The sequence below is a fragment of the Clytia hemisphaerica genome, unplaced genomic scaffold (assembly GCF_902728285.1).
Source record: "Clytia hemisphaerica strain Z4C2 unplaced genomic scaffold, Clytia hemisphaerica genome assembly, whole genome shotgun sequence".
Classification (NCBI taxonomy): Eukaryota; Metazoa; Cnidaria; class Hydrozoa; order Leptothecata; family Clytiidae; genus Clytia; species Clytia hemisphaerica.
In genome coordinates this window covers 627,599-650,868 of record NW_027103240.1, presented here as the reverse complement: position 1 = coordinate 650,868, position 23,270 = coordinate 627,599, and the positions used below count along the sequence as shown (strand labels likewise).

Below are 23,270 nucleotides of genomic sequence, written 5' to 3'. Positions count from 1 at the left end.
ATTGTGATCACGACAGACTATTACATTATGTATAATAATATACATTATAATTTTTTTTAATGGTAACTCTAACTAATTAATTCATAGTGAAAGTTCATTATTCATGGCCTCTGTTGTATTTGTAGGGATGGTGTCAACGACTTTTAATTTATAAATCTAAAATGTATGAATTTTAGGAAAAAGCCTGTACATTTTTGGAGAGCCCTACCTTTTTCCTTTCTAAAATTTTTTAAAGGATACTGAAGTGTATTATACCCCAAAAATAAATCCAAGCAGAAATCAATAAGTCAGAGATGAAGCCAAAGATAAGGTATATAAAAATTTGATTAAAATTGAAAAATTTGTGTTAAACTTCAAATGTTTACGGAGAATTAAGGGGATTTTTCTAAGCATTTTTTTATGTTGGTATATATACAGTCAAAATAATCAATCCCAGATTTGAAATTCGATCAAAAATAGAAAAATATTTCCTTTGTTTACAAGCAAAAATAACCAACAATATGTACATATTCAATGTATTACAAGAGCTTCCCCCTCTGAACCCCAACCAAGGCTTTACCCTAGATCCACTGGAAACCCCCTCCTCCATATTTAAACATTTCCCAGACCCTCAGCTTCATCAATAAACAGCTTTGCTGAGCAGATGCTCTGTCAGGCATATTAGAATCTCAATGTAAATTCAGAAAAAAGTCAGGGTGGAACTCAAAGTACTTAGAAAAATCCCTGCATACTCATCTTATCATGGTAAACCAAAAATTTACCTCGATTAACTCAGAAAATTCCATCCAGGGATCAGATTAACGATTTGAAATTGAGTCAAGACTTTTTGACAAACAAAGGAAAGCTTTAAATAAGCCGCTGCAGCCTCAAAATTATTTAGCTTTCACAAAGCGTTTTTATCAATATATAATATATGCTATGCATTTTCTACTTTAAAGAATAATTTGTAAGCAAAGTAACAGTTCAAAATTCTTGTTTAAACTAATAATTTTTCAAAGAAGATGAGATGAGATACGTTGCATTGTGGTTTTGCAGAGTTTTGGAATTTATGCTTCGTATATACATTTACGAAAAAACATCGTGAACCACAAAATACATTACTTTTTAAATTAGATCATAGATCCCTGCCATCCATACTCGTCTGGTCAAGCCAAACCAAAAATGACTCCTCAGTTACCTCAATAAACTCACCCGTCATCTTAAAAAAAAGGGACTGTATAGCGAGATCTAAGGATCGCGTTGATGGTCCGTCTAAAATATCACAGCTAAAACTGCAATTTCTTTGAAATTCCATATTTTCTGTCAAACATTCTGTAAATTTCTAAAATTTTCCTAATCCAAAATTCCAACTGATTTTTCCCTAAATTACACTTTTCCTGACTGAAACAGACCAATTTTTTGTCTTGGACAAACAGGCTATACTTTAGAAAGGCAGGGCAGCTTACGTTGGTGGCCTAAAAGGGCACTTTTTCTATTGTTATCCCACTGAAAAAGCTGTCTTCACCAATATTCTAATAATCTAAAGAAGGGCAGCGCCCCATAACCAGTTCAGGCCTTACCCTGGGTTGTACTAATAACAGATCAGACAGAGTGCAGTCAGGACCTCATTTCACTTTATCGATATTACGCAAACGGCAGTGTGCGCTAAATAATCTTGGTTTCGCTTTCGATTTCAAGCAAAGGTCTTAGCAACAGGGCGCGCGTACATAGCAACGGGGCTGGGTAGAGAAATCTAAACATAGAATTCAAAAAAAATACCGATCATCGTATAGAGCACTAAAAAATACTCCCTTTCTATGTTTAGTTTGTTCTACCTTGGATTATAACTGAAAATATCTTCAAAAAAACCTTCGTCCGCTATCAGCCGCGCGGTAATCTTTGCCCGCTTCAATTCTTAGATAATGAATAAGAGAGGTGCGCTTAGCTAAGCCGTGCTCGCGGGCGATAAATTTATGTTTACTTATCTTGTATATTTTAGTGGTATTTATCCAATGAAAAGGATGTTGACAAAATATGCACAGCGCTGACAAAATATGCACGGCATTGATTATGACATCATTAAATATGTCAATGTCGATTCAACGCCCGTTAATAATAATAATAATTCGTAGATAGTTCTTTTTCTCTTGAAATTTAGAAATACAAGAAAAAAAAGATCAAATTTAATATTTGTTTCCTATCTAGATTATATTAGCGTTAGAATACGGTAAATTTTCACGAAAAATATTTCGCGATGGCGGTATGCCCAATCGCGCCCACGGGAAAGTTCCAATTTTTAATTATCGGGAAATCGGGGAAACCGGTTCACAACGTGGATAAAAAACGTACGGAATGAAACCTGACAAAAGGTTTTCAACCAGATTTATTCAGATAAAGCTATAAGAGGTTCATTACTTGTGGATTTTAAAACCTACATAAGCAAAAACGAAAGTTGTTGGGAAGGAAAGAGTAAACGCAAGACAGAAGGTTTGGATGTGTTGATCAGGTATGTTTTTATTATATCCGAACTAATGTTAAAAAAGACCAAAGAGGTCCTGACTGGAGTGAAAAGCCCTTCAGAGATAACACTACCATTTTGATTTGATTAGAACTAAAAAGTAACTAGAACTTCAGATAAAATTTGTCAAGATCGATTGAAATTGACGGCAAACGTCAAACAAAATTGGTACCGTAGAGTCGTCTAATCTCGACATACGTCTTGCAATCTCGACATAGCTGTAGGCTGGTCTTCGAAATAAAAAATCAAACATAAACAAATACATACCAAAGTTATCAATCAATCACTAAAATGTACTCTCTCTCTATCACGTCACAGATTGTTAATATAATATGAGAAATGTGAAGTGTTATTACTTATATTTGAAAAGAAAACTTTAACGATGTAGTAGCCGCTAAAAACTAATTAGCATACTTTCAACGAAGATGTCCAAATCACAACAACACAACATTTTGCACGCGAGGAATTTTTTAGTAGACATTTTTACCGTGAACCGAAAATAATAAAAAGAACCCGGTTTCCTTTTGAATTTAATGTGACCGCCATACTGGCAATCACGGCGTGCGGCCTGTTAGCGCCTAGAGCGTGTGTTTTTATATAAAAGGAATGGGAAACCAGGCTAAGCGCGCGAATTATTTTTATCACGTGACTTGAAGCGTAATTAAGTTGTAAAATTTTAATGATGGACACGAGAAAGTTACGAGGAAGTTGCATGCGTTTCGTGTGTTGTGTAAAACTGCTTATAATTTGGCTGTTTTTATAATTGAAAGGATTGCAATGTTTACTGAACTTCTAGTTTGATGGATGAACTTGTTCAATAAGAATGATACCAAGAATTTCATTCAAGGTTTGTTTTGATTATTTTACAGATCCGGTGTCGAGATTGCAAGACGTATGTCGAGATTAGACGACTCTACGGTATACAGTAGTGCCATCTCCTAAAGGCATAGCTGTCAACTCCTGAACTCTCCCCTACATTTATTTTCAGGATATTCTCACACAACTCCCACATTTCCAAAACGATTTCGAATTTCCTGAGAAAAAAATTCATATTTTGAAAAAATGGAATTGGCTAATTTTGGAAAATTTCCCCAAATATATTTCTGACAAAATCAGATTTAGTGGGAAAATTACCCACACCCATTTTAATTATCAGGGAAAAATACTCCGACTTGGAGCTCTCCCGCATTTTTGTGAGGCGAAGTTTGACAGAAAGGACTATCATCAAAATTATGGTTGATTTTCAAAACATAGCCAGGTATCTTTAGGAACCTATGGTGAATGTTTTAGAACCTTCTTTTGGGCTGGAAAGGTTAAAGAAAAAAGCTCAAACTAAAGACAGAAAGAAAGTAGGTTGTACCACCTTAAACTTTTATACCTCTTTTGTTGAGTGGACGGACTCGTACTGCAACTTTGACTTTGGTAGACATCTTTTGTAATCAATTTTGAAGCAAGGATAAATTAAATCTTTGGTGGACTGGACGGTGTAAATCGTGAATCAACGGTAAATCAAAAATTAAAACTTTTTGGTGCATTCAAAAAACAAAAGTAAATAAAAACGTGCTTTATTAACCAAATTTCTTCAGCTTTCTACCAGATTATTAAGTTCATGATCAAGTTGGCATAACTAATTGTTTAAGTATACAAAGGTCCATCTTTAGAGTCTTTACGTCATCATGTTGGCACACAGAAAGTTTCCCCAAAATTTCTGTGTCAAGTTGCTTCACCTAGTCTAGTCTCCGTAGCTTCACTACCATTTTAGAATGTTACGCTTTTTTTGTATTTCTAATCCCCAATCTCCTTTTTCGAAACGCGATGTTTTCATTTATCGGAGAAATAAAAACATCAAATCAAACGACGTTCGTCAAAGATGCCAAAATTACGGCAAAAATCGGAAAATCCCAACCTTTCGTGCCGTAAACTTCACAAACTTTCAACTTTTTTATAAGAATCAATAGAAATACCTATTTTAGTGAGATTTTAGACATTTTACAAACTCTCTTACAAATAATGCTTATAAAAAAAACAACAGAAAAGCCAAAGAAAAGGGATAAACCAACAGACTAATTCATTTGTCATTGAAAATAAATCGCACGATTTATTTAAGATGAATGTCCCGTTTTTTTAATTCCTCGTTTTTGCATAATCTAAATTCCATTTTAGTTCTGTTATAAACCGTTGTTCCCGGATTCGATAACATTCCACACAGCTGGAAGTCTATAGCCAGTATCGATAAAATGACAATTTTGATGTGGTATTCAAATTAGTTTTCACTATTTGACATGCTGGACCATGCTGGCCATCCTATTATTATTATAGTTTACTTTCTAAGTTTCAATTAAGATTATCCATTGTGGTTTTTTCAGGATTCAGCTCAATGAAAAAGTTTCTTGTAGGAATATAAGATTGTCTTTGAATCATGCATAAATATGACCCCCATTGCAAATTTTTTTGCCAAATCCAAAATTCCACTTTTCTAAGAGCCCCCACAGCGGATCTTCAATTCACGCAATGACGCGCTGTTTTTTCCCAAATTCACGCATTCACGCAAAGCTTTCCAATTCACGCTAATTTTTTTTTAATTTTCATGCATTCAGGCAAACCGCTGGGGGGCCTTATAATAAGCGATTCTAAGATTACCCGAATTTCAGTCTCCGGTAGTAGATGGATCTACAGTTGACGCTCTCTAATTCGACGTTCTACTATTCGATAGGCTCCCTTATTCGATGAAATTTAAAAACTAGAAACTCTCATAAACGACGCTCCCTTATTTGATAAGCTCCCTTCTTTGATGAAAATCGAATTCCCCTTGAAGATCGAATTAGAGAGCGTCAACTGTAATTTCCAAAATTCCGTCAAAACTCCGTCGAATTCCGCTAATAATACTAATCCGTCCGACTTAAACGCCGATTATGCTCTTTTTCCAATTTCTAAACCCCTTCCCTCTTCTAGACCATGGTTCCGATGCACGATGACTTTTTGTGTAACAACAAGAAGGGTTCGAGACCAGAACTTGATAAAATACCAGTCATAACTGCCAGACATTGTGGAGTGTGGTGTCACTCATCCCGTTCTGCGCCTACGACACGCTATATGCTCTCCCGCGCAGTTCGAGTGTTACCACTATTGCATCATTGGCATCATCGTTATCTGTGTCTCGCGTGCACAGAACAGGCTCGGATACAGAGGGAGGCTATAACCAATGGAGGAGAGTGAACTTTATTATCGTATTACCTTATATGGAAACTTGAAAATTACTCTCTATGAATAAGATAGCCTACCTCCTGTATCCGACCCTGCAGAACCAGCAGTGTCTGAACAGCGCTAAACGTTCCAATTTGAAAAAAGAGGAATTCCTACTTCGTAAGAAGTAGGGCCCATTCCCCAGTGGGGAGGGCTCATATCATCATAACTGGCATAAATCGCCGAAACCATATATTGCACACATACAGACGATGAAGTGAATGCTCAAATTAAATAGAGGTCTGTGATTCAGATTGATAGAAGCGCTGCAAAGGCATACATAAGAATCGCTTTCACACACAATGATGCCAATTGATTGAATAAAAACCTGGTCTGGAAGCCGGGTTGCCTTTTATTCCGAGGTTGAGATTCTCGAAAAAGTCAAAACGTAGAGCATTGCCTTTGTAGCCCGGGAGGGCATTCGATTCAAAAACGACCGTACGTGCGGCCCAAAGTTAGGCCTTTGAATTCGGACCGCTACAGTGCAGAGAAAATTTAGCCAAATCTGAGTAAATTTGGGTGAAAAATCCCTCCTTATGGTGCATTTTTTTAATGTTTGACCATTTTTTTTAGGCAAAATAAGGTCAGATTTTCAAAATTTTACACCGTTAGACTATAGAGCACACCTTTTCTCATCTTTGCTCAATTTGACCGTTAAAACACCCATGTGTCACGGACACGCTGGGACTCCAGCCCCACTGGAAAATTTAGCTAAAATTTTGTCTCCGGTGAGAAAATACCCTGGAATTTCAGCCCTACTGGCGAAATTTACTTTGTTTCATCCCCATTCGCAGTTCAATGTTTAAAAATGGCATTCCAAAACCATCCCCGCTGGATTTTTTAACCTTGGAACAATAGAATTTCTATCTCCATTGGAATTTTAATACAAATTTTTATCCCCACTGTGGAAAAAAGTTCCACCGGGGCTCTGTGAGACAGAGGTGTGTTAGAGTACACTTTGGGAAGCTTGGAAAAGGGATCCATAAGGGCCACTACGTTTTCGAAATGGCAAAGCCAAGGTCACGAGATATTAACTTTGAAACAAAAAAACTTTGTTATTGTTTTATAATTTAGGGTTCTTAAGTGGTATATTACACGAGAAATTATGTAATCCTTGCATTAATAACACATTATAAAGAGTTGTAGAGAAGGATAAGTTAAGACTCATATGTAGCATATAAAACAAGCTCTGATTTGCATCTGAGAAGGTTTCTTAATGAATGAGGCCCAAAGCGGTTTGCATAATATCATGATAAGGACTTTTTTTTAGCGCGATTACGTGATTTGGAAATTTTTTCTTCGTGATCTTCGTGATTTTTGAGCCGTCATGCGTGATTTGTACGTTTTTCAAAGGTTGCGTGATCTTTGTTTTTCAAAAAAGCCATTATAAATTAACATCTTATTTACTTCATGGATTTTGAAAACTTCTAAAATAGTTTTCTTCCTAGCCTGATACGTCACCTGACAGGTGGCCAGATGACGTAATCAAGTGTATCTGCTTAAAATTAAGTTTTACAACCCCCTAAGGCAAGGGTCATCAATGCCAATTTTGAGCCTTTTATCACAATTTTTTTCTAACAGACCTTAACTATTTGGAGAACCACGAAAATGAAAATTAAGAGGAAAAAATCAACTTCGTGATTGAAGAACTGTTCAGCCTTTTTTGTCATCCTTGTAGATTTTATATTTTATCGAGACAAATTTTATATATAAGATTTTTACAAAAATCTTCTTGTGCAAAGCAACCTAGGTAGGGCCTTTCGTAGATGCAAATACTACGAAACCCACTCAGATAAAAGGGAAATTCCAACAAAATCTTATAACCACAAACGATTTGGAAACCCTCTAAATTAGGTTGGAAGGATAGAGTTTTAACGCTGGACTAAGGAGCTTAGGATCTGGGGATCCAAAAGTCCAAGAATGGTCCAATAGGACTCAGGATACAGCCTATAAAAGTCTATAAATCCTTCCCGAATTGAAATACTCGAATAAATTTATCAATTAGCCCACAAGCGACTTTCTCGCCCGAGCTTTGAATTGCTAAAAACGAGGAATTATCCTAAATTCTCAACATATTTTGACCGAGGTTATAATTTAGTCAATTTTATAAAAGCACTTTCAAACAAACTCGTAAAGAGCATATATCATGCAGAAAAAACTATATAGGTATATAAGGTTTCAATGGCCGAAATATTAAGTACAAGTTAAGAACATTTTAAGGCTTTGCAGACTCAAAAAGAAAGAAACTCCAGTTTTCTTAGGAAAATGGACAAAAATACTCACGATATGGTGAAAAAAAGAACATATGCTAAGAATATTTTTAGGCTTAAAATTCAAAAAGTTAAGAACATACCCGAGGGCTTTTGGATTATCTTATTAAAAAACGTGTATGTATTTTTATTTACGTCACTTTTATTTGCGATGTGGATCGTGCTATTCTGACAGACTTTGACGTCATATGTTAAGCTAATCAGATGAGAAAAGCGAAATTGATGCCTTCCTATCTAAATCTTGCGTTACTATTGAAAATTAATTATATACCAATAAAATTAGAAATGGTAGATAAGCTGCTATAATATGACAAATTAGGATGTATGCAATATCCAGTAAAGATGATCTTTAAGCTTTTTTCACATGTACGTAAAATCTTACTTTAGACCTTACGAAAAATCGTTCGTAAGGCTGTCTTTTGGGAATTTCCCCGACATTATGTAGAGTTTTTGTTGATTAAGAGGGTCTTACGTGACTTTTCTTTCCGTTCAAAACTTTTTGAACGTAAGAAAACTCTACATAAGGCCTTAAAACACTACGTAAGCTTAGGGAAATTCCCCACCCTTCAAGGTCTTAAATAAAATTTTACGCACATGTGAAAAAAACTTTAAGCTTTAGTGATTTTGTGATGAGGTGGTGGCATGGTTTAACGACCTCCCCAGTCACCTTTCAAATCACGCAATCACTCAAAAAGAATTCCCAAACCACGAGTTTACTGTGAAACCATTTCGAACAAAGGATATGAAGTAGTGTATACTGTCTGCACCCCAAAATGTCGGTAAATTTTGTTTTCCTTCTGGCGGCGCGAAAAAAAAAAGCTTTAGGAAAGAAATAATGTACTTGTTACAACTTATTTATCTCGCAGTTTCCCGGTCCTTGAAAATTTGACTATTCTCAAAAAATTCTAATTTTATACTAAACTTTGAAATGGAACAGATTTCGTTTAGTCCTTCCGTTTAGACCTGGCCCCCTACTAAATAAGAAATTTTCCTGGTGCATTGGTTCACTCACAAAGTTTTTCAGTAAGCTCCGATTTCAGACCACAATAAAGAGACCATGAAAGAAAAAAAAACCTCGAAAAAACGAGGTTTTGATATAATTACTTGCTACGAGAGCCTTCGGCCCTAAATTGTGACTCCTGAGTCCAGCCCTGACCCTGACAGGTAATGACCAAGACCCCCTGAGAAATAACGACATTAATTAGAACGAAGAAAAAACGACAGTCAAAAAACGACATATTTAGCCATCCCAAATCCCGACCTTATTAGTGAGTACCGCTCCGATAAATCACGCATGCGCAATATATGGGCAAAATGCCCTGGGAAAATACCCTGAAGTTTCATCCCCATTCGAAATTCAAGGTTTAAAAATTGCACTCCAAAACCATCCCCACTGGATTTTTTAGCCTTGGAACGATAGAATTTCTATCCTCATTAGGATTTCAATAGGAATTTTTATCGCCACTGAGGAAAAAAGTTCCATCGGGGCTGTGAGACAGGGGTGCAAAAAGGAAGACTTATTAGAATTACAAGCACCTTAATTTTGCCCTAAAAATAAGAACAGGATTCATAAGATCAATTTCAGGCTCAAAGTAGCGTAACTAAGAACATTGCCTGGCCTAAAAAAAATTCACTGGTTCTTATATAAAAAAGAGTTCAATAATCAACGATTTTTCTAAACAATCAGCATAAATATTGGTTGAAAAATCTTGAAATGCTGCTTTTGTCAATTAAATTGAAACAAATGAGACAAATTTTATTGTTAGGTACACTCGATTTCTAAACGTCGGCATGTGCCGCCAAAAAAATATAGCTTTTAAAATTGGACCCATACAGTATGCAGCCCATGAGCAGTGAAAAGGTACCCTTACCCTTACAGTGTATTTTGTGTTTTTGACCCTTACAGTGTATTTTGATTTCATATCTTGTTTTACTGAAGCGACCTGAAAATGAGCCTAAAAAATTAAAATGGGTGTGAGTCAAAACTATAAAGATTCATCAGATTTTTACTGTCAAACTTGCAATTCCGCCGTTCCCAAACACACCCTTATATAGTGTATCCAGCTAAAAGAAAACGCTTGTAGTGCACTCTATCAAAAGTAGCCCTTATAGTGCATTTCGAGGGTCTTGAAAAACCTACCCTTAAGGGCGGCAGATTCCGTGGGTCCGACCAAAAGAGTGCGGGACGTTGTATTGTATCCACATTCATCTAATATTCACAACGTCCATATAACTTTAGACAAATGTTTAAACAACGTTGTGTGTCAGCTAGGTATGCTTATAAAAAACACTTCAAATGATTTCTAAGGCAACAAGAAAGATAAATTTATACTAACAGGAAGGAAACACTGGTTGAAAATTAATTGCTTCTTGGTCATAATTAGGTCATCCAAATTGGAGAAGTAAAAAAAATTGATTTTTTTTTCTGCAGGTATTCAAATTAGTTACACGTTTTTTTTTATAAGAGCAAACTATATAAAAACATAAGGCTTCGATGGGAAAAATGTTAAGAACAAGTTAAGAACATTTTAAGGCTTTGGGGACTCTAAAACACCCGATTTCTTAGAAAAATGGACAAAAATACTCATAAAATAATGAAAATAAGAACATGTTAAAAGCTTTTTTAGGCTTAAAACTCAAAAAAGTAAGAACATCCGAAGGTTTCAAAGATTTCGAATGTTCTTATAAAAAAACGTGTACTATAGGTCAATATCATTAGCATGACAAGGAAAAAAGTCAGTTGACATTTGATACTGATATATATCTTTACACTACACAAAAATATGTTATGAATATCTCATACTTGCAATTATATGTTATCAAACCTTTTTATATTACATTAAGTTATATTAAATTATTCCTAAAATATACAATATTATGAAACAAAAAATCGAATATTTACACGATACACGTTTTTTTTTTATTAGAACCTAGTTTATAAGAACATATAGGCTGAAATTCGTCGAAAAATTAAGAACATCTTAAGAACATGCCCAGCCTCAGTTTGAAAAAAAATGACAAGAAACTACAATTTTTCCTCTTTTTAAGCAGTTTTAACCGAATTTAGGGGTGGATTTTCAAAAGTCGAGACTCAAATATTGTCCAAATTTTGCCAAATTTAAGTGCTCTTTATTTTGTATCATATGCTGTCGATTTAGAGTAGTCTGAAAAATTAAGAACGCATTTAAGAACATTTTAGGCTGAAAATTGCTAAAAAAAATAAGCACATCCAGGCTAAGCCAAATTTTAGGTGTTCTAATAAAAAAAAAAACGTGTATCTTATACACCCCCTTCTCACAGACCCGGTAGAACTTTTTCAGCCAGTGGGAGAATGAAACACGCTGGGGTTAATATTCCCATATTTTTTATGACCGGGGATTCAAAGTCTTTTGTTTTCAAGTCAGAAACTTCAATGGGGATGGGGGAAAATAGCATAAATATTTTGCAGTGAGGATTGGTTTAATCAATTATTTTCAGTGGGGACAAAAATTAGAGTAAAATTTTGCCCCGGGGACGATATTTTTGGCCAATTTTTCCAGTGAGAAGAGTTCCCAGTGGGTCCGTGAGAAGGGGGTGTTCTAATTTACACCACATCTTCCAATCATAAGATCTTTGCCAGGAATTTTAATTCTTTTATTTTTAAACAAAATAGTAGAACTGAGAAACAAGATTCTATTACCTACCAAGACGAGACGATTGTTTGTAACACATTTTCAGTTTATTTTTTTGTCATTTTATTGAAATAATAAAAAGTAAAACCTATTAAATCATCAACTTCAGTACTCCCTTGCGGAAAATGCAGTATTCAAAAAAGAAAAATATATCTGAAAGCCCTGGGATAAAATCTTTTAACATTATTCGGCAAAGAGCTCCCTAAAACATTTGATATTGAGAGTTTATTGAATAAAGGATAAGAAATCTGAGCCCTATTCTAAAGCGAACGAACATCCAGTCGAAGATACCATTTTGGTGTTGTAATTACAAAATACATAGGTTGCCATGGTAACCGTACTCAGTTGCTAGGTGTATCGATTGTTAGGTATTTTATTTGAGCCTCTGTGGTTCTTCTTTGATCGTGCTGCAATAAGAGCAGAAAAATTAGTAAAAATACGGTTCAGATGTTTAAGGTTCAGAAGCAGCCAACGAGCCCATTTCCCCGAAATAACTGTTTCCCTTTTCCAGGAGATAGCTTTTTTTGAAAAATGAGGAAACAGATCCGATTTTCCTTATCCGAAGACCTTTTCCTTAATAAATCTGTTTCGCCGCTGTAGCTGATGACGTCATCAGAGAGAAACAGATTAATATTTCTAGGAGATGATATAGGTATCGAGGAGAAACAGATCTTCATTTCTAGGAATAAGATTTTTGAAACTTTTGGCCAACAGATCATATTTTCCAGGAAGGCTATGCCTGGGAAACATATGTTTAAAAAAAGGTCCTCGCTGGGAGGCTTTCGAAGGTCTTGGGCCACTTGAAACATTTTTCACCAAATAGATACATTTGAAAACTGAAACACGCATAAAGTGGTCCCACCTGAAACCACGGAAAGAAAACATATAAAAATCAGTTTCTGAAACAAAAAATGTTTCAAAAAAATCATCATAAAAGTAGAAAACTTTTGAAAGTTTTCATTGCAGTTATGTGACAGTTTGGATTTAACACAGGTTAAATTGCGGTTTAACTTTTATTTGATAAGCGCCATATACAGGATTTGAATGGCTGGGTGGCCGCCCTCCGCCAACTGAGTCTACTTTGCTAATAGCCATGTGACGTCATGTTCAAAATGGCCATTATATCTCCCTGTTCAAGTCGATGCTCTAACTGAAAGCTGACAGGATGAAATAATTTACCTCCCTCCCTCCCTGCAGTTATGGTTGTAGGCGATCCTCACTTATTTATACTAATATTGTAGTTATCGGGACAAATTTTCCCCAAAACTTCTTATTCGAGGATTAGCCATAAATTCATGCCAAACTTATATCTAACGACTCACACCTACTTCTAAGCCGTCTGACTACTTGAGGGGTTTCTACCCCTAGTTTAGGTCATAGGCAAATGAAAAGTTAAATGACAAAAATTGTTTTTGTTGTGATTTCTTCTGAGGCGGGTGGGCTACTTGAAAATTTATTAATTAATTAAACTGCATTTTGTTTATGTTTATGTTTCATTTTGATGAAATTTATTTCAAATGGCCCCAGACTATTATAATGTAAATTCAGAATTTACTAAAAAAAAAGGACACAAAATTGTCACCAAAGTCCCACATAGACAAAGGGTCCAGCTCAGCAATTTTCAGGGAGAGGGGTTAATGAAAATAGATCCTAGCTAAATTTTAAGAATATAGCCCCACCCGGGGGGATATGATCTGGCCTACGTCATGTGCCGCGCTTAAGGGTGGGGTTTTTCAGCATCCCAAAATGCACTGTAAGGGTGTGTTTCTGTGAGATTGCACGGCAATGGTCGATTTTTAAAACAAATTCAAAATAATTGTTAATAAGAAAGGTTTTTACTTCTCGTCTGTTTGAAAAAGTTTCTATTGTCTGATAATTACAGCTGACAAGAATAATTTTCTTAGTTTTTCTTTGAAACAGAAAATTCCCCAAGCTTTTTCTTTCACGCAGATTTACAGCTGAGAAATATAGTGCACTATAAGGGTTGGGTAAATCAAGAGAAAATGCACTGAAAGGGTACCTTTTCAGCCATATTGAACTGCACTGTAAGGGTACGATTTTGAAAAGCAGATTTTGCGAGGCACATACCGTCGATTCGAAATCGAGTGCCCCCCCCCGGCCCCATCTTCTCTGCTTGAAAGTTACAAAAACCCAAGTGTTGCGGAAGGCAGGACATAAAAACTCATAACGAATGCAAATGTTATGGGCATAAACTAGAAGTTTGATAAAATTAATAAAAACATAGCCCGTAGCATTAAGAGAGAAAAAAATTGCACCCAAACAAGAAAAAAGATTTATCCTCCCCCTAAGCTCAGGGGAAGGGGCATTCTATGTCCCTACTCAATAAAGTTTGCCTTACCAAAAGTTTTGCTAAAATATTACTATTTATTACTACAGATCAATTTCACGACAAGTCCAAAAACCCTTTTTGGCCCAAATTTGTCTAAAAATTCGTTTTTTCGAAAATCGGCTCCATCAGCTTTTCAACAATACCATTTTACATCATTGCGCAAACAATTAGATAGAAATACCAAGGCAATCGCGAAGAAAAAAAACTCATTTTCCCAAAAAATGACAAAAGGGAATTTCCCCAAATAACAAAATCCGATTTTTACGGCCAAAAACCAAAAGCAGTTTCGGAAAAAAGGACTTTGGCAACTTTATTGAAAACCTTGCCCGCTATCTTTCTGACAGAAATCCGAGAAAAATAATACAGCAGTTTTGTTCGAAAGTTTAAATTTTAAGACATTTTAAAAAATTTTCTAAAAACAATCGGGTTCTGTCACATTTTGTGTATTGCCATTTTGCCTTATTGTAAAAAAATCAGAGAAAACTAACGAGCCAATGAGAAAAGCTTGTAACAGACGGACGGACATGGGTTGATTTATTCATGATATGCACCAATGGAGAGTCTTCTGAAAACTTTTAAAATGTTCCACCCAATACGTCACTTAAACAATAGAAAAAGTGACGTATTGGGTGGAACAAAAACAGAAAAGTTGCATAGTTTAGTGAAGTCATCGCAGTGGTGCATATTATGAATAGGACCTCCGAGGTGGTCCGAAAATGGACTCTAGGCAATTCGGATTTCCCAAAATATGAGAAGTGTTTTATCTGAAAAATATCACTCGAGCCCTAAATATTTGAGCAAAATTCAAATTCTATGGTTGATTTCATGATATGCACCATTACAATGTCTTACGTGTTTTATACTGACATTACATCACTTTTAGAACACCTGATTGGTTGGAAGTGACGTACTGGGTAGAAAAAACAAACAGTCCAGTTACATATTTTCGGTAAGGTTGTGTTGAAGCATTGCATATCGTGAATAAATATACTTTAGGCCAGGGGGGGGGTCTTGCAGTTACTCCTTGACACTATGTGGAGTAACTGCAATTTTGGACATTTTCTACAGACACCACCACCCTTGCAGTTATTCCATAGTGTACTAACTGATTTTACCCTCAAAATTGGTGTATACCACCCCCAAAAGTGCCAAATTTGGCAATTTTTTCACTGAATTCCTCATTTTTGATACCATTTTACTGGGTTCGTCTTATTAACGACCGTTCAAGAGTTAAATATCTCAATTATTTTCCAAGTTTGTTAAAATATCTTTCATGCCTTGATTGAAGAAAAAATTTTGTGATTTTTTTTGACTTTTGAAAAAAATGTTTTGAATTTTTTTACTTCCGGAATTTTTAAAAACCTAAAATTTTAAGTGAAAAATTGAAAAATGTGCTCACTTAGTACACCATATCCTACCAAAATCGACAATTTTGGGCTTAGGCACCACCCATGTTGCAGTTAGTCCACTGGTGGAGTAACTGTTTTCCCAAATTTTGGTTTATATACCACCACGGTAGTAATTGTCATAGTGTTTATATAATAACTACATGACCCCCCCCCCTGTTTAGGCGTACAAACTTTCGCGGGCAGAAACTTCGCGATTTTCGCGAATTTTGGCGATTTTCGCGAATTTTGGCCCTTTTCGCGAAAGTTTATGATCGCGAAAAATTGTTGACAAAATAGAAAATCTGTAAAACTTCAAACTTTGAATAAAATGTAACTTTTATGGCACTTTCTAGCCTGCTAAAAGACTAAATAAGTCAAAGGAAAAATGTTTCAAGCCAATCCAAGAAGTATTTATCCCTCTAAGCCACTTTTTCATGTGAAAATTCTCAATTTGATTTGCGAAAGTTTATGCTCGCGAAAAATATTTTTCCGTTAAATTCGCAAAAGTAAATGTCATGAATTTTTCGATTTTTCGTCATCGCAAAAGTTTTTACTCGCCAAAGTTTGTACGCCTAAAGTATGACCCATTATTTGTTCTTACATTTGTCTTCGTTATGATGGGGATTCCAGAACCGTTCGTTTGGTCCAGATGAAGTATAATTCGATACCTATAAAGTACAAAATGAAAAAATTCTTTATAAGCCGTCGGATATATTATTGACTTTTTGGGTTTTAAGCCTTCTTAAAACAATCTTAAATTTTGTGAGTGTTTTTATGCAATTTCCTTAGAAATTGAGTGTTTTAGAGTCCACAAAGCCTTAAAATGGACTTTTTCTTAATATAAACTTGTTCTTAATATTTTGGGCCATCGAAGCTTGATGTTTTTATATAGTTTGTTCTTATAAAAAACATGTAGGTACACTATGAATTAGATTCCTCTTGAGAAGGAAAGATTTTCTCATTCTTTCTACTCGTTCAACTTATACATTGCAATGATGGATCTGATGGTTAAATATTCGAAACCAAAGTGAATGGCTCAAACACCCTGGGTACTAGGCTTGTGGAATGAAGGGCAGGTGGTACAAGATTTGGAATGTTGTTACAATACCGTGCAATATTTTGATACCTTAAGGGAAAAAGTTTTCGCGGAATTTAATTCCCCGGTTTTCTGAAAAATCCCCGAAAATTTTCAGGATTTAACTTTTTAGGGAAAAATAGGACATATGGTAAAGAAAAAAATTCTCTCAACCACGAAATTAAATTCCGCGAAAATGTATTCCCTTGAGGTAGTTTCGATTTAGTACGACTGCAAAACAAGCTCCCCCCTTCCCCCTAACTTCAATATTGATAAATTGCTCAGGCTTGAATACTCACCCAGTATTTTAGTAAGGGGGGATGGGAGAATGCCTGGTTAACCCTTTCAGTGCCACGGTCCTTTTTTTAAGACAATCGCTAGTTCAAAGGTTTATTTATATCTAGATCTAGAAGGAGTTAGAAGCTCGGCTCCTCTTTCGATAGTTATTCACCCAAAGATAGGGGAGGGCACCACTCGTTCTCCACCTACCCTTGATCCTTCTCTTAATTGCTGAGCATCAAGCAGAGAGGCATCAAGTATCATTTTGGAATCTTTTGTATGACCCGGCTGGGGGTTCTCAGAAGAAAACATTACATTTTAAATAATAATAAATTACGAATAATAACAAAGAATAAATTGCGTGTTATTAATTCGACAAATACAAACCTTCAAAGGGTTTCGATTGTTGGATTGAAGGCCTGGGAACGAGTTATCATAACTGTTCGATAAAGCTTGCAACGCTTGAATGCCACCCTATGAAAAGAAAGGAATTCATTTATCCAAATATAAGGTAGTACAGGGGGTGTCGGTACTAAAATTTCAGACATCATGACTTTTAGTGACGTGGTGGTATTACAAAAAAAGCCTAAAAGCATTTTAGTACCATGTGTACTAAAATCCCAAATTAGGTGGGGTCTTCAAGAAATTTAAGAAAAATTTTAGTACATGAGTACTAAAAACCACCAAATTTTAGGAAATTTAATAACTTTTGACTGAGCATTTTAGGCAAAATGAAAAAATAAAAACTCTCTATATAAGATTTAAATGTCCCTGTGTCACAAATTAAGCAAAGATTTTGTCCCCGGTGGTAAAATACCCTTGAATTTCAGCCCCACTGGGAAATTAACTTTGATTTCATCCCCACTGAAAATTCCATGTGTAAAAATTGCACTCCAAAACCATATCCCCACTGGGTTTTTAACCTTGGAACAATAGAATTTCTATCCCCATTAGCATTTCAATAGGAAATTTTATCTCAACTGAGGAAAAAGGTTTCTCTGGCTGCCTCTGTGGCTGTGAAACACCAATGTTTCAATTTAAAAAATTGTTCTGCTTTTATATAATATGGAATAAAAAATGTTTTCGAAGTTGAATGCTTTCTTTTTTGTAAAGAACCGTGGATAACTGGATAGAAAAGAAATAGCAAGCTGTAAATTAGAGGTGACCAATCAATCTTTGCAATAAGTAGAGAATCAGAGCAAAAGTGTCTTGACTGTTTCTGAGTCTTTATTTAGAATAGAGAGAGATAGATCAGGTTCATTGACAGCTTAAATAACCAGAGTTGGCATTTTGTTGAAAGTCCAAAGACCCGCATTCTTCGAACTGAATTCCAAAATGAGCCTTATTTAGGTGGTCACTATGCTAAAATGTCAAAATAAAATTTAGTACATGTGTACTAAAATTCCTTTTTCAAAAATTAGGTGGGGGTTTGTCAAAAATCGTCAAAAAACCTTGTAGTACTCATATATGTCTTGGATTTTAGTACCGACCCCCCCTTGGTAGTATTATCTATCATTATTATTATTTTTTTTAACATTATTATTTCTTGATCTCCAAAAATATTGGTTCTTTTTACAAGAAAAGTGTTATATAATGTATATGCTGTGTGTATAAAATATAATCTTAATAACTCTTGATATTCTTTTCAAAGTAAAGATTACGCCATTTTACGAAAACACCGGAATTTGACCCATGAGTGTTGCTAAAAATAGCAACACATTCCAATTTTTTTCTGGGTGTTTCCGATATGAAAAATGACGTAATCTTGACTAACGAATATCAATAATACTATCAAAAGTTTTAAGGGGCTCGGTTCGGAAAATTCTAGAGCCATAGTTTTTTGGGTGATTCACCCCCCCCCCCTAAAGGCCAAACCCCCTATATATGAATTTCTCAAGAACAAATCGCTGCAATCAGTGCCGAAATATATTAGCAAATTTGGGTATTTTAACGTTTTTTTGAATTTAAAGCTCGGGCGAGAATTGCAATTTCAGCACTTTGTTTCATTGAATATTTCGATTTGGGAAGGGTTAAGTGGCTTCTCAGCCATATTGGAACATTTTTGAACTTTTAAATCCTGAGATTCTAAGGTGTTAAGTCTAATGTTAAAACTCTACTTCCAAACTGTACTTCAAAGCACTTAAAAATCACTTGCGGTTTTAAATTTTTGAGGGAATTCCACTTTTGTACCAAATATTTCGGCGCCGATTGTAGAAACAAAAGAAGAAAACAAAAAAAAAACACATAAATATAATAAACTTATTTGGTTAAAAAGTTTGAAACCCCTATGTATAACGAACACTTTTTCGAAAAAAAGGGGGGGGGGGCTTACAGGGTTGTCTGGGAGTTTGAAGACCCCCCTAAACATAGGGGGGATGAAATTATAAGAGCTTTAAGACAACAGGAGAATTGTTTCCACAAAGGGCAACTATGAACAGAACAAGAACAGGAGATAACGAAATATTACAGTTGCCTCTCTCTAATTCGATCTTCAAAGGACTGAGACTTTCCTTCAAATTAAAAAATTGTACACAACTTTCCAGCTAAGGTGGCCAATGATTTAGTTCGATTTACTGAGAGATTTGAATAATAGTGGTTCAAATTAATGAGAATTGACTGTACTATTAAATTTACTTTTTTTTGTTGAAAGAAAGGAGTTTTAGTTTCGTCTTTGAAGCTATGCAATCAAATCCCGGGATGTCACATACACATACACGCCCCCCAAAATGTTCGCTCCCCAGTCACAATTTACTGGACTCAATCCACAGCCTACAGATGAACATATTGGGATACTTTTACACATAGGTATTCAGCCCGGGGGGGAGGGGGCACTGCAGAGTGAGTGTATGGTAAATTTGTTGAATTTGGGACCCTGTCCGAATGAAATGGGAAAAATTTTTAATTATTACCCTGAAAAGTGGCAAAAGTGGAAAAAGTGTCAAAAAAATCTAATTTCCACCCAAAAAACTGACCAAAATGAATAATAGTCGACCCTGTCAAATACACTTTTTGAAAATTTACTAAATTTGGGAACCTGTCAGGTATCTTCAGAGCCGAAGAAAGGGACACTGACAAGCAGCCCGCCCCCGTCCCTAATTTTACCTAAGTGCCTCCCCCGGGGTCTTCAGACTTTTAAACGTCAACCAGCTTTGATATAAATCATTTTATAAACTAGTCAAATTTGAGGACTCTTGCCAATTGTCTTTTTATATGGTAAAATTATACATTTTCCTAATTTTTCGTCATCCATTATCAAAACCAGACTGGAGCAATTTATAGAACAAAAGCAAAAAGTTATCCGTATTACCTGTTGTTCTAAGAAGTGGATTTCCGCTTTGGAGCGTTCTTCATTGGAGACTGGGATACCATCAATACTCAATAAGTTCGGTTGCCGGAAGATTAGCATCATGCGGTGACTCATCCGACGAGCAATCTGAAAATTCAAAGCCAATCGATTATATATACATAATTAACAAAAATATTCTTCACTTTTTTCGTTTTTATCAGTTTGAGTTATTTATATATCAATACTTTTCTTTTTCTAAAATGACAGATATTACATATCTTCACTATATATGTATTTAAAGAAATTCATAAAAAGGCTGTCTAACTATCTTCTTTCAGGAGATTTGGATAGCAGAGCAGGTGCATGCATCTTGTCCTTATTGGGACTCATCAGCACACTATGGGCCCCGTAGCCCACTTCACTTTTTTGCAGACCATGTCATACTTTCTTAAAAGTTACTATTTTAAGCCATAAAAACTATTATTCTCCCCAATTAGATAACGTTTTAAGGTGTTTTGAGGGTGTAAAAACTGACAGATTTTCTTCGTCGCCCAACAATGGTGCGCGACGTTTGTTTCCAAAATATTGGCCCCTACTCAAAATGGCTCGCCGGGGCCCATGCACACTGCATACTACACCCTGGCTGGCCAAATCGAATTGCTAGATAAACGGTAGTCTAGAAGTATGAAACCTATGAACTATGAAACTATTCAAAATGGAAACAAAACCCACAAAACAAAAGGACATACAAGACAAATCAAAACAAATAGCCAGAGAATGAATATCCACAAAAAGGCTATCAGGTTTGTCAAGAAATGATGGAAGGAATATAATAAAATCGAGATCCATCAAAATAAAAAAAACTAATGATCTAAAAATAGCTGATGGAAGAACATAGCTCAATAGGAGTCAAGATGGATAGAAGTAGTAACTCAATATGAGGCAATAGGTACTTTCACATGATCTGTTTCTAAGTTTTCAACCAGCACAGGATTGTTCGGCCATTTACGAAAAATATCCTCCTGGTGATAGTTAGGGTTAGGGTTTATTTTTTTTATTTTATAGCAATATATTTCGCAGGTCTATTGACCTCTATGAAACAGAACTTATGATTTTACATTTTATAAAGTTTTTTCTCCCATTCTTTTATCAAACGCTCTTTGAAGTCTTGTAAGGACGGTGCTTCAACAATATCTTCTTCTAGATCATTCCAAGGTTTCACACTTCTGTAAAAAAGAGAGTTGCTTTGGTAGCCTCTCATACCGTCATTAGCAAAGTTCCTTTGAAGCTCGTAATCGTGCTGACGTCGTGGTCGTGTTCGAGGAGTAAATTTCTCTGATCTTATAGACTCGTCATAAATGTGGAGGTTCTTGAAAACTTCCACCATATCACCAACTTGCCGCCTGGTCTTTAGGCTAGGTAGATTGATGAGTCGTAGCCGATCTTCGTATGAGTAGTTTCTATAGCAACTAACTAGCCTTGTAGCTCTTCGTTGGACGCCCTCGATTGCATTGATATGTTTGATTAGCCTTGGAGACCATACTACATGTGCATATTCCAAATGGGGTCTGACAAATGCAATGAAAAGCGTTCGAAACATATCTGGTGAGAGAAATTCGAAGCTCCTGCTAATCAAGCCAACGATAGAGTTAGCTTTCTTGATTTTACTGAATATATAGTTTACCTCTTTTTGTCGCTTTTTATTAGTTATTTGTCGTTCTTTTAAGATGGTCTGGAAACGTTTGATGAAAGTCTCGTAATTAAAAAAATAGGGTCTTAGAAGGTCTTTCTCTACTTTTGAAAAAAACAAGGAAAGTAAAAACAAGCAACATGCTGAATGGACCTACCTGATGAATACCCGGCATTTTCGGCCGGAAAAACATGATTCTCAAAAATCCGAATCGACTACATTTTGGGCAATGCTGATACACATCTTTGTGAAAAAATCGGGAAAAACGATTAATGAAATCTCGACAAATTGGCAACAAACCGGTTTTGACGGCATATTATCGGCATTTTTGGCCGAAATATTTTTTTTCAAATATCAGGCTCCGTCACATTTTAGGTATTGCCATTTTGCATCAGTGTGCAAAATTTCATGAAAAAATATAAAGTACAGCTCGAGAAATTTTGACCTCTTTCAATTCAAAGGGCTTGTCGGGTACCATGAACCCCGCCCTGCGTAAATTGATCAAAATGATCAGAGAATCTCCAAAGAATTTCGCACACTTATAATTGGATCGAATTGGTCAAGACAAAAAATTACGAGGTTAAAAGTCATAAACGAGCGTTGTCAAAATTCGACCTTTTTAAAAGCGCTATCAAAATAAATATAAATGGCTGACGTACATTTTGAATCATACATTCTAATCCGATTTCTAAGGGGTTTAAACTCTGCAGTTACTGTTTGTTATAAATTACAAACGATATAAACTACATTCTTTAAAACGGTCATGACTCAGAAACTTTGGTACCAATTAGGTAATTAAAAAATGTCTTCGGCAATGTTTGGTTAAAATCACGCTGAAAAGATACAATCTTTCAATAGATCACAGATCAGGCCCGGCGGAAGCGGGGGGGGGGGGAGACTTTTGAGCAAATAAGATTTTTTTCTCAAATCCTAGCGAATTGTATGTCATTTTGAGCCTTGAGTCTTTAGCCTCCCCACTATTAAGGTTTTTCCACCGGGCCTGCAGATTTTTCATCATATGAGTTCACCCAAAAAGTCAATCAAAAAGTTCTGTTTAAAGGTAAAGGTTAGATTTTGTAAAAAGGTGAAAATAAAAACAAGTTGAAATTGAATTTTAGGAGCATTAAATGACATCGAAGGTTAATACCTAACTGTTAAAAATTTAACACCCGCACACGACCCCCTGGGAAAAAGCATTATCATCGTAGAAAAGAGGGAGGATTTAGATAAAATCAGGGGGTACAAGGAAAAGAAAAATACAAGTTTTTGAGCAAGAAAAGAGGAAGACAAACGCAAAATGACAATCCATTTTGACGAAACACACGATGGAAATTGTTTTGCGGTGATTTTCTGATGTCGAAGTTTTCCATTTGGTTGAATGTTTCTATTCTGTTATTTTTCATACAGAAAATGGAAAGCAAGTTACGGAAACGTTTAAAGCCAGTAGATCTATTCATGAGTCTGTTTGCTTATTCTGCAAAAACAGTTTTTTTCTCATCTTCAATTCATTCCAATTCTTAT

At 35.5% G+C, this 23,270-nt stretch overlaps 2 protein-coding genes across 2 annotated transcripts in view; both read right to left on the bottom strand.

Moving 5' to 3' along the window:
• The window catches only part of LOC136824929 (kinesin-like protein KIF13A), a gene marked incomplete in the record, with an annotated part of 43,285 nt that extends 39,030 nt beyond the window's left edge, over window positions 1–4,255 (bottom strand). Inside the window, 1 exon segment of the mRNA XM_067053948.1 lies at window positions 3,876–4,255. Within this exon segment, the coding sequence (XP_066910049.1) occupies window positions 3,876–3,927 (52 nt within the window).
• Window positions 4,256–11,744: 7,489 nt separating this feature from the next.
• The window catches only part of LOC136800590 (leucine-rich repeat-containing protein 9-like), a 92,788-nt gene continuing 81,262 nt past the window's right edge, over window positions 11,745–23,270 (bottom strand). The window contains exons 28-31 of the mRNA XM_067057274.1: window positions 20,081–20,206; window positions 17,161–17,247; window positions 16,021–16,087; window positions 11,745–12,088 (exon numbers count right to left, since the gene is read on the bottom strand). Coding sequence (XP_066913375.1) covers window positions 12,030–12,088; window positions 16,021–16,087; window positions 17,161–17,247; window positions 20,081–20,206 — 339 coding nt within the window. The 3' untranslated portion in view covers window positions 11,745–12,029. The remainder of the gene's footprint in view (window positions 12,089–16,020; window positions 16,088–17,160; window positions 17,248–20,080; window positions 20,207–23,270) is intronic.